This window comes from Neomonachus schauinslandi, chromosome 3 (assembly GCF_002201575.2).
Source record: "Neomonachus schauinslandi chromosome 3, ASM220157v2, whole genome shotgun sequence".
In the NCBI taxonomy this organism is placed as follows: Eukaryota; Metazoa; Chordata; class Mammalia; order Carnivora; family Phocidae; genus Neomonachus; species Neomonachus schauinslandi.
This window is the reverse complement of record NC_058405.1, coordinates 148921312-148935732: the sequence shown is the minus strand read 5'-3', so window position 1 is coordinate 148935732 and position 14421 is coordinate 148921312. Positions and strand designations below refer to the sequence as shown.

Here is a 14421-nt window from a genome sequence, read left to right as displayed (position 1 = left end):
TATGAAATTGTTTTTTTGTGATACCTACTTTTAAGATTTGCTCTCTCAGCAACTTTTCAAAATGCAGTGCAGTATTACTAACTATAGTTGCCATGCTATACATTACATCCCCATGACTTACTTATTTTATAACTGGAGGTTTGTACTTTTGACTCCCTTCCAGCTTCCCCAACCCCCCAACCCCCTCCTCTGGCCACCACCAATCTGTTCCCTGTATTTATGAGCTTGTGTGTGTGTGTGTGTGTTTTAACTCTACATATAAGTGAGATCATACAGTATTTGTCTGTCTTATTTCATTTAGCATAATGCCCTAAAGTTCCATCCGTGTAGTTGCAGATAGCAAGATTTCATTCTTGTTTATGGCTGAATATTCCATTGTATACATTTAACCACACTTTCTTTGTCCATTCATCTGTTGATGGATGCTTAGGTTGTTTCCATATCTAAACTATTGTAAATAATGCTGCAATGATATGGAGGTGCATATATCTTTTTGAGTTAATGTTTTCATTTTCTTTTTTTTTTTTTTTAAAGATTTATTTATTTATTTATTTGTCAGAGAGAGAGACAGAACACAAGCAGGGGGAGAGGCAGGCAGAGGGAGAAGCAGGCTCCCCACCGAGCAAGGAGCCCGATGTGGGACTTGATCCCAGGACCCGGGATCATGACCCGAGCCGAAGGCAGCCGCTCAACCGACTGAGCCACCCAGGCATCCCAATGTTTTCATTTTCTTCAGGTAAAATCCCAGACGTGGAATTGCTGGACCGTATGGCAGTTCTATTACGATTTTCAGTCTTAAACTAATTACACCGTAAGAAAGTTGAGATTTGAATTAAAACAATTTAAAAAGTGAAATCTTTAAACATTAATCATGTTCTGCTTTTCAAAAGTCAAAAGATACTAAGAAGTATGTCAAAAAGAAATGTTTATAGAGAAGATACTGTTGCATACCTATTCTTTTTTGTTGGAGAAGCCTTTTTGTATATGTTTATTTTGTTTTTAGTTTTTTTAAAGCAAGAAAATAAAGACCTGCTTAAAAGAAAAGGAACAAGAAGAGCCTATTTAACTTTCTGTTTCTATGTAACTAAATGCCTTTCTGTTCTTGGAATAAAAATGATCATAACCACTATTTTTTGGGCGTCTACTATTTGCCCAGCTCTTTATACATAATATTTTACTTATTTCATTTAATTGGCGCCTCTCATACAGTGATTCTTAACATTTGCCCTGCATCGAAACCACCTAGAGCTTGTTAAAACATTGATGGACCCTGCTTAAGAGTTTCTGATTCAGTCTGTTGGGGTGAGCTGGGTAATTTGCATTTCTGAAAAGTTAGAGGTGATGCTGATGCTGATGCTGCTAGTTCGGACAGGACACTTGAAGAAGCCAACTCTTCGAGGTAGGAGTTGGTATCCCCACTGTGTAGACGCAGAGATGGAGACTAGGAAGGTTACAGAACGTGCCTATGGTTTCACACCTAAAGAATCGGAAACAACCCAGGTCTGGTCCAAGACCTACGCCCACATGGACACGAAAGAGGGGAAAGGACAGGGAAGGGAAGAAACCTACTTTGGAATGATTGCTTTCTTGTCCAGGAGAAGGAAGCTGCGTCCACTCTGGTCCCCAGAATATTCGTGGGAGCCGGGGACAGCCGTCGCCCTGAATGGCTTCTCACCTTCAGGAAGCCCTGGTGGGCAAGGTCAAAGGGAAGCCTCTGCAGGTAGGATCTGAGAGGGACTCTCCTGCAGCGACCGCCGGGGAAGGCCCGCTCGCCCCGCGCGATTGCGCGGCCCTCCTGGGAGCCCTCCGCCTCTGGGCGGAACCGGCACGCGCGGAAGCCCTTGGTCCTCGGGCGAGGACAGCTCTGCCGCGCCGCAAGGGGGCGCCCCTGTGCGCCCGCGGGCAGCGCTTCCGGCCGGCGTGGCGCTCGCTTGGCCCTGCTGAATTTTCCGAGAGGTGTCCCAGCCCCTCCCCTCCCCTCAATCCCGCCTCATGCTCTGAGCACTGTGATTCCCCATCACTTTTCACTTTCACGATTTTCCTCTAGGAAAACGCAAATCCAGAGTGGCAGAGGCGAAGGCGCCATGTTCCTGAGTTGGAATCCCACCTGCATCATTATTCTTCCACTCAGCAAATATTTATCGAACGCTTATTATGAGCCAAGCACCGTGTCCCGGAACTTGGAGACCCTGGAGAACAAGACAGACACATTAGCTCAAGGGGCTTATAGTTACACAGATAGTCATACAATTATATTTAAACAGGGTGATAAATATGAGATGTAATGACAGCACACGAAAGAAATCAAACGGAGACCAGGGGCTGGGAAAGGCTGCCCGGAGGAAGTGATATTTTAAACTGAGCCTGGAAGATGACAAAGGGCTATCCAAGCAGAGTTGGAGAAATAGCTTTCCAGGGATAGGCAACAACAGGTGATGAAGAATCCAGTTGAGAAGGAAGTTGAACTTTTTGAGAAACCAAACAAAACCTTGCCTAAGGAACTAGAAAGACGATGGGCACAAAATTAGGCCATAGAGGCAGGTGAGGGCCTAATCACCCGGGTTGCTGAGTTAATGATTTTGAACTTTATTCTAAAGGTTTGGGCTAGGTTGGTGGCAGTAGATGCTAGGTACAGGCTAGAGTGTGTGGCAGTGGAGATGCAGGGCTGTGGATGGATCTGAGAAATAATGAGGTGGCAACATTGAATGTGGGTGGTGTTTAAAAAAGAAAGTGGTTAGGGGCGCCTGGGTGGCTCAGTCGTTAAGCGTCTGCCTTCGGCTCAGGCCCTGGTCCCAGGGTCCTGGGATCGAGCCCCGCATCAGGCTCCCTGCTCAGCGGGAAGCCTGCTTCTCCCTCTCCAACTCCTGCTGCTTCTGTTCCCTCTCTCGCTGTGTCTCTCTGTCAAATAAATAAAATCTTAAAAAAAAAAATGGTTATCCAGATGACACTCAAATTTCTGTCAGGAGAAATGGGGAATCAGGGCAAGATTAAGAGTTCAGCTGTGGACATATTGACCTTGATGTACCTGTGACAGAACTAAGTAGAGATGCTAAATATGCCTTAAATATACATGTCAGGTCCAGGCTAAGAATGGCAGGTTGGGGTAGATGCATACATTTGGGCAGGCTTAGGGTGAGTGAAGCCAAGAGAGTGGCTGAAATCACCAAGGGAAAGAATTGAGAAGTTTGGAACCCAGGACGGAAACCTGAGAAATTTAGTATCTAAAAGTCAGGAGGAGAAGATGGAGTCAGCAAAGAACACAAAGGGCCAGCAGTCAGGAAGGCAGGAGGAAAATCAAGTTTGGGCACAGAAGCCAAGAGAAATGTTTCGTGAATAAGGGAATGCCCAACTTCATTGTCTGCTGCTGCTAGGTCAAGGGGGATAACTTAAACTTTTCCACTGAGTGTACCAACATGGGTGTTTTAGTGACTTTTGGGGGGCAGAATTTCTCTTAGTCCAACCATGTCATGATTTTAGCTGCTATGGAGGTAGTATTAGAAATTTATGATTGCTGTTCCAGGGCAGGGATGTAAAAACGTCACTGCTTCTTTAACAGATTTGCATGTTTGCACTTATGAACAATCTATATAGATTCTTCTACTGACATGTTTTTTGCTCAGTACCAGATGATTTAAGTGTCTCAAATCTTGGGAAAATTATTTTAAGGACTAACACAGAACTTCATCCCAGGGTTTATGGAATTAAGTAGTAAGAAGGTTCTAAAGAATTAGGCTCTCTGGGGACAAAACAAAATGCTGGAGCAGATGACCTGGAAATTCCCTACAGAAGTTCAATTGGATTAATACATGCAAAGCTCATAAAGTAGCACCTGCCACATAATCATCACTGTATAAATGATAGATGTTTTTAGTATTGAACTATATTGTCACTATAAAAGTTATTATATTCAAATCTAGGCTGCTACCTCTTAGTTTATTCCTGATAGGAGGAATGTCAATTTGGTGTTCAGGACCACATAGATACTTGAAGTTGTCTGCCCTGAGGTAAAAGGATGAAAGCTATTATAGTTAGTATCTAAATATGGTTTGAACATTACATTTCCCAGAGGATAAATTCAGAGCATGTGAAAGTCTCTGACAGATTGCTGTTTGTCAGTATCCTAAAACTGCTTTCCCACCAAGATTAAAAGAATCAAAGTATGGGGCGCCTGGGTGGCTCAGGCGTTAATCGTCTGCCTTCAGCTCAGGTCATGATCCCAGGGTCCTGGGATCGAGCCCCGCATCGGGCTCCCTGCTCAGCGGGAAGCCTGCTTCTCCCTCTCCCACTCCCCCTGCTTGTGTTCCCTCTCTCACTGTATCTCTCTATGTCAAATAAATAAATCTTTTAAAAAAATAAAAAATAAAAATAAATAAATAAAAGAATCAAAGTATGTCCATGTCCAGAAAGGGTGTCAGTCCTAATTGGGGATAGACCCGTGACCTTGGTATGGTTGTCACAGCTGACTAATGTGGGTGGATATCAGGCCAGAGTGGAGTTGAGACATAAAGGTGCAGAGGGTGAGTGTGGATGGGAGGCAAGAGATGATAAGCAGAGGAAGATACAGAACCAGGTATGTGCATTCTAAATTGGTTAGACCGGAACATTAAATGATGATAGGAAGGATCCTACAAAGAGGCTGAAGATACAGGAGAGAGGAATGTAAGATTCCTATAAGGCAAGAAGAGTTGGGATACAGAGAACAGGTGGAGACACAGCCTTTTGACAGTTGTTGGAGGGTGCCTGGGTGGCTCAGTCATTACGTCTGCCTTTGGCTCAGGGTATGATCCCAGGGTCCTGGGATGGAGGCCCACGTCGGGCTCCCAGCTCGGCGGGAAGCCTGCTTCTCCCTCTCCCACTCCCCCTGCTTGTGTTCCCCCTCTCGCTGTGTCTGTCAAATAAATAAATAAAATCTTAAAAAAACAAACAAAAAAAAGAAGTTCTGGTGTTGGAAAGTGTAGGCATTTCTTGTCCTGATGACTGATTCTCTGTGAAAAGCCCAGGTCATGAGCTGAGAATGAGGCAAGGAGAGGAGGCTAGAGATTTTGGGGACAGGAGAATGCTTAAAATCATCAGAAGCTCTGAGTGGGAAAATTAGCTGCCTAAAGAGATGTAACAGAAGTAACAAGTGTTGCTCAGGACTGTGAACCTCAAGCAAACTGTTTAGCTTCTCTAAACCGTAGTTCTCTCATCTGTCAAACAGCCCTGTTTCCGCCAGGCTCCTAACAACAAGAAACTGAGTTATTTCTGCGTGTAGCTACCAAGAGAAGGGTCGGTAAAACCTGCTTTCTCTTCTTTTAGTGTTGGTGGTGGGACATTACCATGTAAGAGCTCAAAGTAATGTTAGTATCACAGCTTCAAAGATCCAAGTTGTTCTTTCAAGTATTATCTCTTTTTCTCCAGGGTTAATTTGACTAAATTGGTTATATTAAGTTATATAGCTAAGTAAAAATTCATGTAATGAACCTTAATACCACATTATATAATAATAGAGCAGCAGAGTGTTTTATTTTTACATAATCATTATTCAGTAAATATTGTTACATTGTGAAGAATTACGTTTTAATCTCCTTTTCAATAGAAAGGTTTTCTAAGGAAATGACTTGGAGCCTTTCACATTTATCAGATGCCTTTTCATTACTCTTTTCCATTTTTGCAATTCTGGATCCAAACTGCATGGCCCGTTTTGGCAGAAGAGCAGAGGTTGTTAAGCCAAGTTCCAATGCTGCAAGACGCAAAATTAGTTTTTCACCAATTCCACGGGGGAAAGTCAGGTTTGCCTTTTCCCAAACCGGTAGGGAATTTAGAAAGGAGACGACATTTTCATCCAGGAAAGGAAATCTAAAATAAATAGATAAATATAACCACTATAAAAAAAAAAAAACAACCAATGTGTTATGATTATTTTTTACATTTTATTCAATGTTAAAATTTATAGCATCAAATTAATTTTTGATGGCACTGTTTTTCTCAATTAAAAATATTCTGGTTATTTACACAATTTTACAGCTAAAATTTAATCACATAGGCAAATATTTCATATGACTAATTTTAATAATATGCTACAAAATAAATAAATTTTGCCTCAAAAAATAAATAAATTAGGCCTACGGTTAGAAATAATCTCAAATTGTTTCACAAGGTTTCTTTGGGAATGCCTTGGAAAACGAGTACAGTTTTTTTGTTTTTTTTTTTAAGGTTCTATTTATTTCTTTGAGAGAGAGCCTGAATGGGGGGAAGAGTGGGGGAGTGGGGACGGAGAGACAAGCTGACTCCCCGCTGAGCAGGGAGCCCGATGTGGGACTCGATCCCAGGACCCTGGGATCATGACCTGAGCTAAAGGCAGACGCTTAACTGAGTGAGCCACCCAGTGCCCCACAAGTACAGTCTTGACTCAATTATTCAATCTGTGTGCTCTTTATCATGTCAAAAGTAAATGAACTTCAGAGGTATGAAATCAATACAGAAGGGCTCTATAATCCTGAACTTGTGAAACATTTACTTATGGTAAAATTTTATGGTTATCAAAATTGTTTAGGGGCGCCTGGGTGGTTTAGTCAGTTGAGTGTCTGACTCTTGGTTTCAGCTCAGGTCATGCTCTCCCAGTCAGGAGACAGAGCCCCAGTGGGGCTCTGCGCTCAGCAGGGAGTCTGCTTCCCCTTTCCCTCTGCCCTTCCCCCTGTTCGCACTCCTGCATACTCTCTCTCTCTCTCTCTGAAATAAATAAATCTTTAAAAAAAAAATTGGGGTGCCTGGGTGGCACAGTCCGTTAAGTGTCTGATTCTTGGTTTCGGCTCAGGTCATGATTTCATGGTCAGTTGTGGGATTGAGCCCCGCATCAGGCTCCGTGCTCAGCAGGGAGTCTGCTTGAGGCTTCTCTCCCTCCCTCTTCCCCTCCCCCCGTGTGTGCCTGTGTGGGTGCATGCACACTCTCTCTGAAATAAATAAATCTTTAAAAAAAAATTGTTTGATTACCTTTAAGCCATTTAAATGGAGGCAAATGGTATTAACAGAACAAAGTACTGTTTTATTTAAAAAAAATAACTTTCTGCCCTTTGGCTTCTCTAATTTCCTACAAAATTCTGGGTTTTGTTTAAAATACTTTAAAACTCTCCCTCCAATTCTTTAAATGCATTACTGTTACAGTAGTGTTTCTGTTTTATTACATTTTATTCTAGCTCATGTAGAGAGACTGGAAAGGGTAAAGGCATTCGTTATGTGGAATATTTTGGTTTTCTTTTCTTTTTTTAGATTTTATTTATTTGACAGAGAGATAGCGAGAGCAGGAACACAAGCAGGGGGAGTGGGAGAGGGAGAAGCGGGCTTCCTGCCGAGCAGGGAGCCGATGTGGGACTCGATCCCAGGACCCTGGGATCATGACCTGAGCAGAAGGCAGACGCTTAATGACTGAGCCACCCAGGTGCCCGTTATGTGGAATATTTTGTAAAAATGCATTAATTACAAAAACAAATTTATATATAAGATAATCTAATCAACTGAGCACTGCTAATATGTATGCCAAAATACATAATAAATTGATATTGGATCTAGCCACTATCGTGGTATTTGTTAAATCACAATCCTGTATCCGCTGTTTGAAACATTCTTCATATGCACTTTTACATAAGGGTATCACATGGGGCCTTTAGAATCAACTGCTTTTACTAAATAAAATAAATTCCCTTTTCTCTGACCTACCTGAAATAAAAGACTGAATTTCTCTCTCTCTCTCTCAAATACATACACCCTTCAAAAGGAAAACATTTTACAGTTTTTACATTGTGGTATGTAATATATGTAAATTATGTATATTCTATAGTACATATAGAACTTCTATATTTTCTTTTTTTTTTTATTAAGATTTTATTTATTTATTTGAGAGAGAGAATGAGATAGAGAGAGCATGAGACGGGGGAGGGTCAGAGGGAGAAGCAGACTCCCTGCTGAGCAGGGAGCCCAATGTGGGACTCGATCCCAGGACTCCAGGATCATGACCTGAGCTGAAGGCAGTCGCTTAACCAACTGAGCCACCCAGGCGTCCCAAAACCCAACCCTTTAAATACCTTCTCTCAGCATTCCATTACCTCAGTTTTACAGTCTTTTCCACTGTACTACGGAAAACAATCACGCCATTGTATTATCTTTGAAAATTACCAAAAAGACATCGCTTAGAATATGAGTTCTGGAAAACAAGTGCTCCCCTGACCCCTCCCCAGCTTCCCCTCTGATGGACGGTGTTTGTAATATAAGGTCAAGATAGTATTGTTGCTACGGTTATTCATTTCAACAGTCTCCAGAGAAAAAGAACCGAAAAATCTCCTTTTACAGTCTAGTGTCTCTACAAAATTACCCACAGCACTTACGTAAGTAGAATTACCTTGCTTCTTTTCCGTGATCACCGATAACTCTGTCATCACGACCAAGGTTTCTAGAAGATATTCGTCCCAGTTCCATCTCAATTTCCTTATTTAATCCTTCCATTCCGTGTGTCTGAAAGCGGACACGATGGCGAGAATAACCTGCAAGTTGCTCATCAGCACCAATTCCAGTAAGAACTACCTGTAACAGTTTAAAGAAATCCGTACTTCCAACATAAGATAAAGAAAATGACTAAAATAAAAGCAAAGCTTAAAAAGTTCCCATCTCAAAAATAACATTTTCTGACAAAAACACAAGGATGGTCATAAAATAGTAAAAATATGCCCAATTTTTGTCTTATACATCGCACTGTAGGTTAAATGCAATTAAAATATGCTCTATTCTTGCAATATAAATGCTGATAGCTTTAAAGGGTGAAAATGAGGGCTCAGAAATTCTGAGTACAGTGTGTCTGCCGTGCATACCTTTGCACTGCTCTGATAGGATTTCACTTCATCCTGGGTCACTAACCAACCAATTCCTCTAGAAGCAAACCAGACTGCACAGCCAATGCTATCATCCAACACTGTATCCAAGGGCTGAACCAAGTGGCATATTCGAGTTCTTCTTAATTCTTGCAGTTCCTCCAGAGAAACATTAATTTCAACGAAATTCCAAATCCGGGAAGGGTTAGCAGCTTGTAGTTCCTTTAGTCCCATTCTGCCTGTGATACGATCTGGTACACTGAACTGTTTATCAGGACCATCATCATCGCCACCAGCAGCATTATTTTTAGAGAATTCTTCAGAAGATATTTCACAATGACTTTTCTGTTTTTTCCTCTTTGTGTCAAAACCAGTTAATAGGGTCTTTTCTTTAGTCATGAAAGCCACATTAAGAAGATCGATTGGTTCATCTAAAGGTATATGGCGGTCAGCAAGGGCTGCAATAACCATGGAATCGATACCCCCAGAGAACAGGATTGCAACGTTTGCTTTCCTATCACAAATTTTCAAAGCCTCACTTGGTGTCAGGTTTTCATCCCTAGGTAAACACAAGACACGTCTCCTCACTGCGATACTCAGGACATCAGTGAATTGCTGAACTACTTCCTTTGTGTGTCCATCAGTAAGAAAGACCTGAAGTGTTTCCCTTGTAGGAGGGACACTAGCGGTGTTACTGCAAGGAATCTCAAGGGGAGCTTGTGGTAACGTCACATTTAAAGGAACAACAGGTTCTTTCAGATACAGTTTGGCTTCATTTGCTACCACTGATGCAAATGCAGGCAAGTTTGCTGAAATCTGAATCAGGCTATTAACACATTCTTTGATAACATTCTCCCCAGAAACAGATTTCCAAGGGTACAATTTTAAAACCACAGATTTGGAAATGGAAGCAGACTTGAGATCAATTCTGAAAATTCCAGATGCTGGAACTTCTTGCCACTGACTGCCCACTCCGGAGGTCTGAACGCCAACTGAAGAGAGGCAGAAACTCTTGCCCAAATTACTAAAATGCCAAAGCAGGCTACGGCGACCAAAAAAATCTCTACCAAACCATAGATGATGACTGGACGCTTGGTAATATATAAAAGACCAAGGACCTCGGACTTCTGAGAAGAGCGACAAAATATCAGCTTCATTCTTACAAGAGGAAAGGTAATTAAACATTATTTGAGTATCATTCTCTTCAGCTTCGACCTTTATGCCACTAAAGACTTCTCCATTCCACAGGAACACATCACCCCTTTCATCTTCCACAGGCTGGGCAGTCAAAACACCTCTTAAGTGAAGGACATGACCAGAAAATAAACACTGGTAGCTAACACTAGACTTTAACAACTGTTTACTACTATTGGGTCCCCGTCGGTTAAGATTATACAGTAAATCCTCTTTCAAATCTTTGCTGAAATGCTCAACAGAAAAGCTTACAGAACAACAAATGCCACACATTGTTGTGTGAAATCAAGTTGACTATTTCTTGATTTTGGTCTTCTCTGAGTTTTCTATTTCTTGGTATTCTTTTTTCAGTTCATCCAGTATATCTGTGGGGGAGGGGAGAAGAAATATTAAGTAAAATGAAAATTCTTAGACCTTTCCCTGGTAATTCATACAGCAACATAGGCTATTTACCAAGATCAAACCACCTGAGTATATGCACTGTGTTACAACAGGCTTCTAATGACAAATGTTTATCTTTTAGGAAAATAATCTGTTTATCAAATGCTTATTTTGGCCCAGGCACTGGGTTATGGGCTAGCCCCTCTTGTTTAAATCCCAAAAAACTTTGGAGGCTCAAAGTTATTCACTCAAAGTCACAAAGGGAGAAAGTGGTAGAGCAGTTCTCGCACCTAGACCTGCCAAAAATTCTAAAGCACACATTAATAATTATGGCTTTCTAACACAACTTATATATTTTTATTTTATTTTATTTTTACTGTAGACTCATCTTTGGAAGGCTACCTTGAAGAAAACCCAAACCACAGCATTAATTTTACTTGATATACCACCATCCAAGCTTCAGATATATATTTAAACATTCAGATATAGACAGTATAATTTAGGCACTACCATGAGTTTCTACAGAAAGCCTAGAAAAGACTTTTCATGCATTTCTATATAATATACCAAAAAAAACCACCCAAAAAACTTACTTTTGCTTTCAGAAAGCATTTCTGTTCGGTCTGCAAGAAAGAATATGTTGCTGTTCTGTTGCTGCCTATATACTTTCTGCAAAACATAATTTAGGCTAATATCAGGATTTGATCTAAAAAGTATATGTCAAAACTCTGAACGCTTTTATGGTATATTCTTGAACTTCAATAAGATATATTCAGAACAATACCTTAGCAAATACAGGTAAACAAAAGTCACCCATTATCTTACCATCTAGAAACTGCTACCATTAACACTGAGGTGAAATGTATTTTCTCTGCATATATCAACTATCAGTTTCCTTGAACATTACAGGTTATTTGATAAGTCCTCAAGTTTTAGACATTTAAGATATTACCAACTTTATAAATCAATGTTGCAATGAAGTTCTTTGTAACTAAATCTTTGTTCACTCTCATGACTCATAAATATCAATTCCTATAAATGGAACTGGGTCAAAGTGCTACATAGTTTTAAGGCTTTGATACATTCTGCCAACTTGCCCTCTAGAAAGTTTGTGTCAGTTGTGCCTTAAATTCTAAAAGGGACAATATCAGAAATGTTTAACCAACCTGTTACTTATCAAATGCTTTAAAGGGCTCAAAATCATTTCTTCCTGAACTTTAAAATGTAATTTTTGACAGTATAAGTACACATAAAGCAGTACCTTGTTTATGAATACATTAATGCACATGGCATTCAATTTGGATGATTTGTGTAAAAAAATTTGGGGGGGGGAAGCAATTTATCCTTTTTGTTTTTTCAACAATTATCCACATTCATTTTAAGGCAGAGTTTCCTTTCTTAATATATTTAATGGTTATTTATTTCAAAAGAAAACACCAAATTCAAGTATAAGTCAATACCATTAGTGATTACAGACCCAAGATACCATTGTATAATTAGTATCCTTTGGTTCAAAGGTAGTGCAAATTGCATATGATGAGAAAAAAAAATTATCAACTATAATTAACATATAGATATCCACTATGTGTATAAAATCTTGGACACTTTTCACTTTTGCAATGGAACTAAAAAAGATGCTGAAGTTTTGCAAATTTTAATGTAAATATAAATCTTATATATAATTCTTTTAACTTTAGTATATAGTTAATAAGATATAATCAAACCTTCCCACATACAATTCAGAATTATCCTAATAACTCACCCTGTTCTTCTTCAGGTTAGAAAGTTCATCCACAACAATTTTTTGTTCTTTAATCTAATGAAATAAAGAAAAACTTCTTAAATCAGAGGCTAGCAAAGTATGCTTGATTGAGGGCCTTTTAAAATTAGAGAGATGGGATAAGGTGCTATAATTTACTGGTTGCCCAAATGGGCAGTCTGTGAATACAAAGATTCTTTTTGAACAGCAGTGTGTGGGGGTGCAGCTGGGGGAAAGTTGGAAAAGGAAACAGTGATTACACTTGACAGGTGTTAAAAAGCCCACTGAACCCAGATAAGGGGTTTGGGGTTGGTAACCAGCATTCATGCAAAGGCCACAGTTACTAAACAAAGTCTGTGCCTTTTATTTAACATAGACAATATGCACCAAAAGTAGTATCAGTTTTCAATGATTTAAGTTATGTTTTTGTTTTTTAATAGCACGTCATGAAATATCAATGCTTTTCATGATTTATGTACTGAATGGTGTAGCCACACGTTCAGAACAAGTAAGCAGTATAAATGCCCTACCTGGGGCAGTAAGGCGTATTACTTTCCATCTTGGCTTTATTCCTCTTTACATTTCAAAGAGTAGAATGGTGCTGGCACTGTTGAACTGTACCTCACTTTTTATTAGTAGGATAGGGCACAAGGCACAACTAAGTGGAAGTGAAATTTCTAACTCTTTTCAGTAAAGGCAGTTATGGTGTGAACATGATATTGTGTCATCAGTACCTCTAAAAGCAGGATTTATAATCTCTGTCCTACCTCACACACCTCAGAGATCTGTCATACATCTGTATAAATGGCTTGCTACAGTAGTAATTGGAGTGGGCTATACGTGATTAGAAAATTCACTACCCATGGGTGTGTACACTTCTGTCTCTCCAGTCAATGTAGTAATTGGCTAGATTTGAATTGAACTCCAAGACCAAATTTGTATAACGTCCTTCAGATCTGTGTTTGAACAGTGCACCCCCATTCATTTTAGAAATAGCAGGTATACATTTCACTTTACTTTAAACAAGGAAACTGATACAGAGGGATCAGAGACTTGCTTGAGATGTCACTGTTAGTTTGGGACAGAACTAAAGTAAAATCTAGGGCATCTAATACTTGAAAGGCTATAACCATTCCCATCTCCAGTATATTTTGAAAGGTTTTGTCTGTTTATGGCAGTTAAGATGTACATTGCTCCCTCCCCGCCCCCCCGCCCCCCGCCTTTTTGGATAGAACAGTGACAATCAGATACATATTTTAGGATCACTGCTCTGCCTAAAGTGGAGAACAGATTGGAAGAAGGTAAGGATGGATGAAGGAGTGACCGGTTAGGAAACTTATGCAAGGTTCCGGAGGGTAGATGAAGATGGCTGGTTTAGGACGGTGTGTGTACACTGTGACAACGGGATTTATCGAAATGAGCTTCCGAAGGAGAACTGGTAGGTCTTCGTGATGGACGTCAAGGATAGCTCCCAAGTTATTGGCATGGACAAGTGAATGGATGGTGGTGGCATTTTCTGAGTTGGGAAACACCACAATAGATCTGGAGTAGGAGGTACTTCGAACAGTTTAAAAAGAGTAGGGAGAAAAGATCCCAACCAAACTTCTGTCCCACTACCAGCTGGGTCTAATCCTGGGGTAAATTTCATGGTCTCCCTTTAACTCTAACTGCCAAATGCTAAGACTAAAAGGAGCAAAGCAGCAGGGCAAAGCCTAGGCTGGGCCATGTGGCGCGGGGGACCTTCTTCGGAGACGAGCGGAGCCAAGTCCGGACTTTCGCGCCTCGTCCCACACTCACCTTGCTGCTAAGATCCTCCTTGTGTAGTGTCGAGTGGTCTGCGGAGAACAGCCCGGGGCCGTCCTCGAGCCGCGACCCCCTGCTGGGCATCTCCACCGAGCGCGTTGAACTCAAATTGCACCAACCCTCACTTGCGCCCAGTACCTTCCATTCCTCAGCCACAGCGCGTGCGCGCTCCCCGTGGCCCCACCCTCTCCCTTTCTCTTCCCGTCAATCTTACCAATAGCGGCTGCGCATTCACTGGAACGCCTGCGCAATCGGATGTATCTTGGGAGGAGTTGTGCGCGTGCGCACAGATGCCTAGTGAGCGCGTGATCCTGGTTGTGAAATCAGAGAGGTTTCCGAATGGTCCCCTAGCGGATCCAACGTGGAAACGCTTTTGTGGTCTCCTTACTGCCTGGAATCCAGTGGATTGTGCGTTATATGCGCCCTCCAGTGGTAAATATAAAG

The 14421-nt window shown here is 41.0% G+C and overlaps 2 protein-coding genes across 4 annotated transcripts; both read right to left on the bottom strand.

Annotated features, from left to right (window-relative positions):
• Nucleotides 1-5478: 5478 nt before the first annotated feature.
• On the bottom strand, nucleotides 5479-10307 carry ASNSD1 (asparagine synthetase domain containing 1). Its single transcript, XM_021702806.2, has 3 exons — nucleotides 8841-10307; nucleotides 8375-8556; nucleotides 5479-5838 (listed from the first exon to the last, which is right to left on the bottom strand). Exons 1-3 carry the CDS (start codon nucleotides 10305-10307, stop codon nucleotides 5553-5555), a joined length of 1935 nt encoding a protein of 644 aa, XP_021558481.1. The 3' UTR covers nucleotides 5479-5552.
• On the bottom strand, nucleotides 8470-14139 carry ASDURF (ASNSD1 upstream open reading frame). Of its 3 annotated transcripts, none has more exons than XM_044913360.1 (5): nucleotides 13972-14139; nucleotides 12178-12231; nucleotides 11009-11084; nucleotides 10287-10399; nucleotides 8470-8487 (listed from the first exon to the last, which is right to left on the bottom strand). In XM_044913360.1, the coding sequence occupies exons 1-4, from the start codon at nucleotides 14059-14061 to the stop codon at nucleotides 10329-10331; spliced, it is 291 nt and encodes a 96-aa protein (XP_044769295.1). In that variant the 5' UTR covers nucleotides 14062-14139; the 3' UTR covers nucleotides 8470-8487; nucleotides 10287-10328. The 3 variants fall into 3 exon arrangements, with proteins under 3 accessions (XP_044769295.1, XP_044769296.1, XP_044769297.1); XM_044913361.1 differs by having other exon boundaries at nucleotides 8471-8487; nucleotides 10306-10399; XM_044913362.1 differs by lacking the exon at nucleotides 8470-8487 and having other exon boundaries at nucleotides 10304-10399; nucleotides 11009-11038.
• Between the last annotated feature and the right edge of the window lie 282 nt (nucleotides 14140-14421).

Bases quoted from the DNA above. Each gene is read 5' to 3' on its own strand.
- ASNSD1 (XM_021702806.2), bottom strand. From the start codon at position 10,307: ATGTGTGGCATTTGTTGTTCTGTAAGCTTTTCTGTTGAGCATTTCAGC. The intron at 8,557-8,840 runs GTATGCACGGCA...AAACTGTTACAG, and splicing joins CCTATCAGAGCAGTGCAAAG to GTAGTTCTTACTGGAATTGG. The intron at 5,839-8,374 runs GTAATTCTACTT...TATTTATTTTAG, and splicing joins GATCACGGAAAAGAAGCAAG to ATTTCCTTTCCTGGATGAAA.
- ASDURF (XM_044913360.1), bottom strand. From the start codon at position 14,061: ATGCCCAGCAGGGGGTCGCGGCTCGAGGACGGCCCCGGGCTGTTCTCC. The intron at 11,085-12,177 runs GTGAGTTATTAG...TATGTTTTGCAG, and splicing joins CTAACCTGAAGAAGAACAGG to AAAGTATATAGGCAGCAACA. The intron at 10,400-11,008 runs GTAAGTTTTTTG...CCTCCCCCACAG, and splicing joins AATGCTTTCTGAAAGCAAAA to ATATACTGGATGAACTGAAA.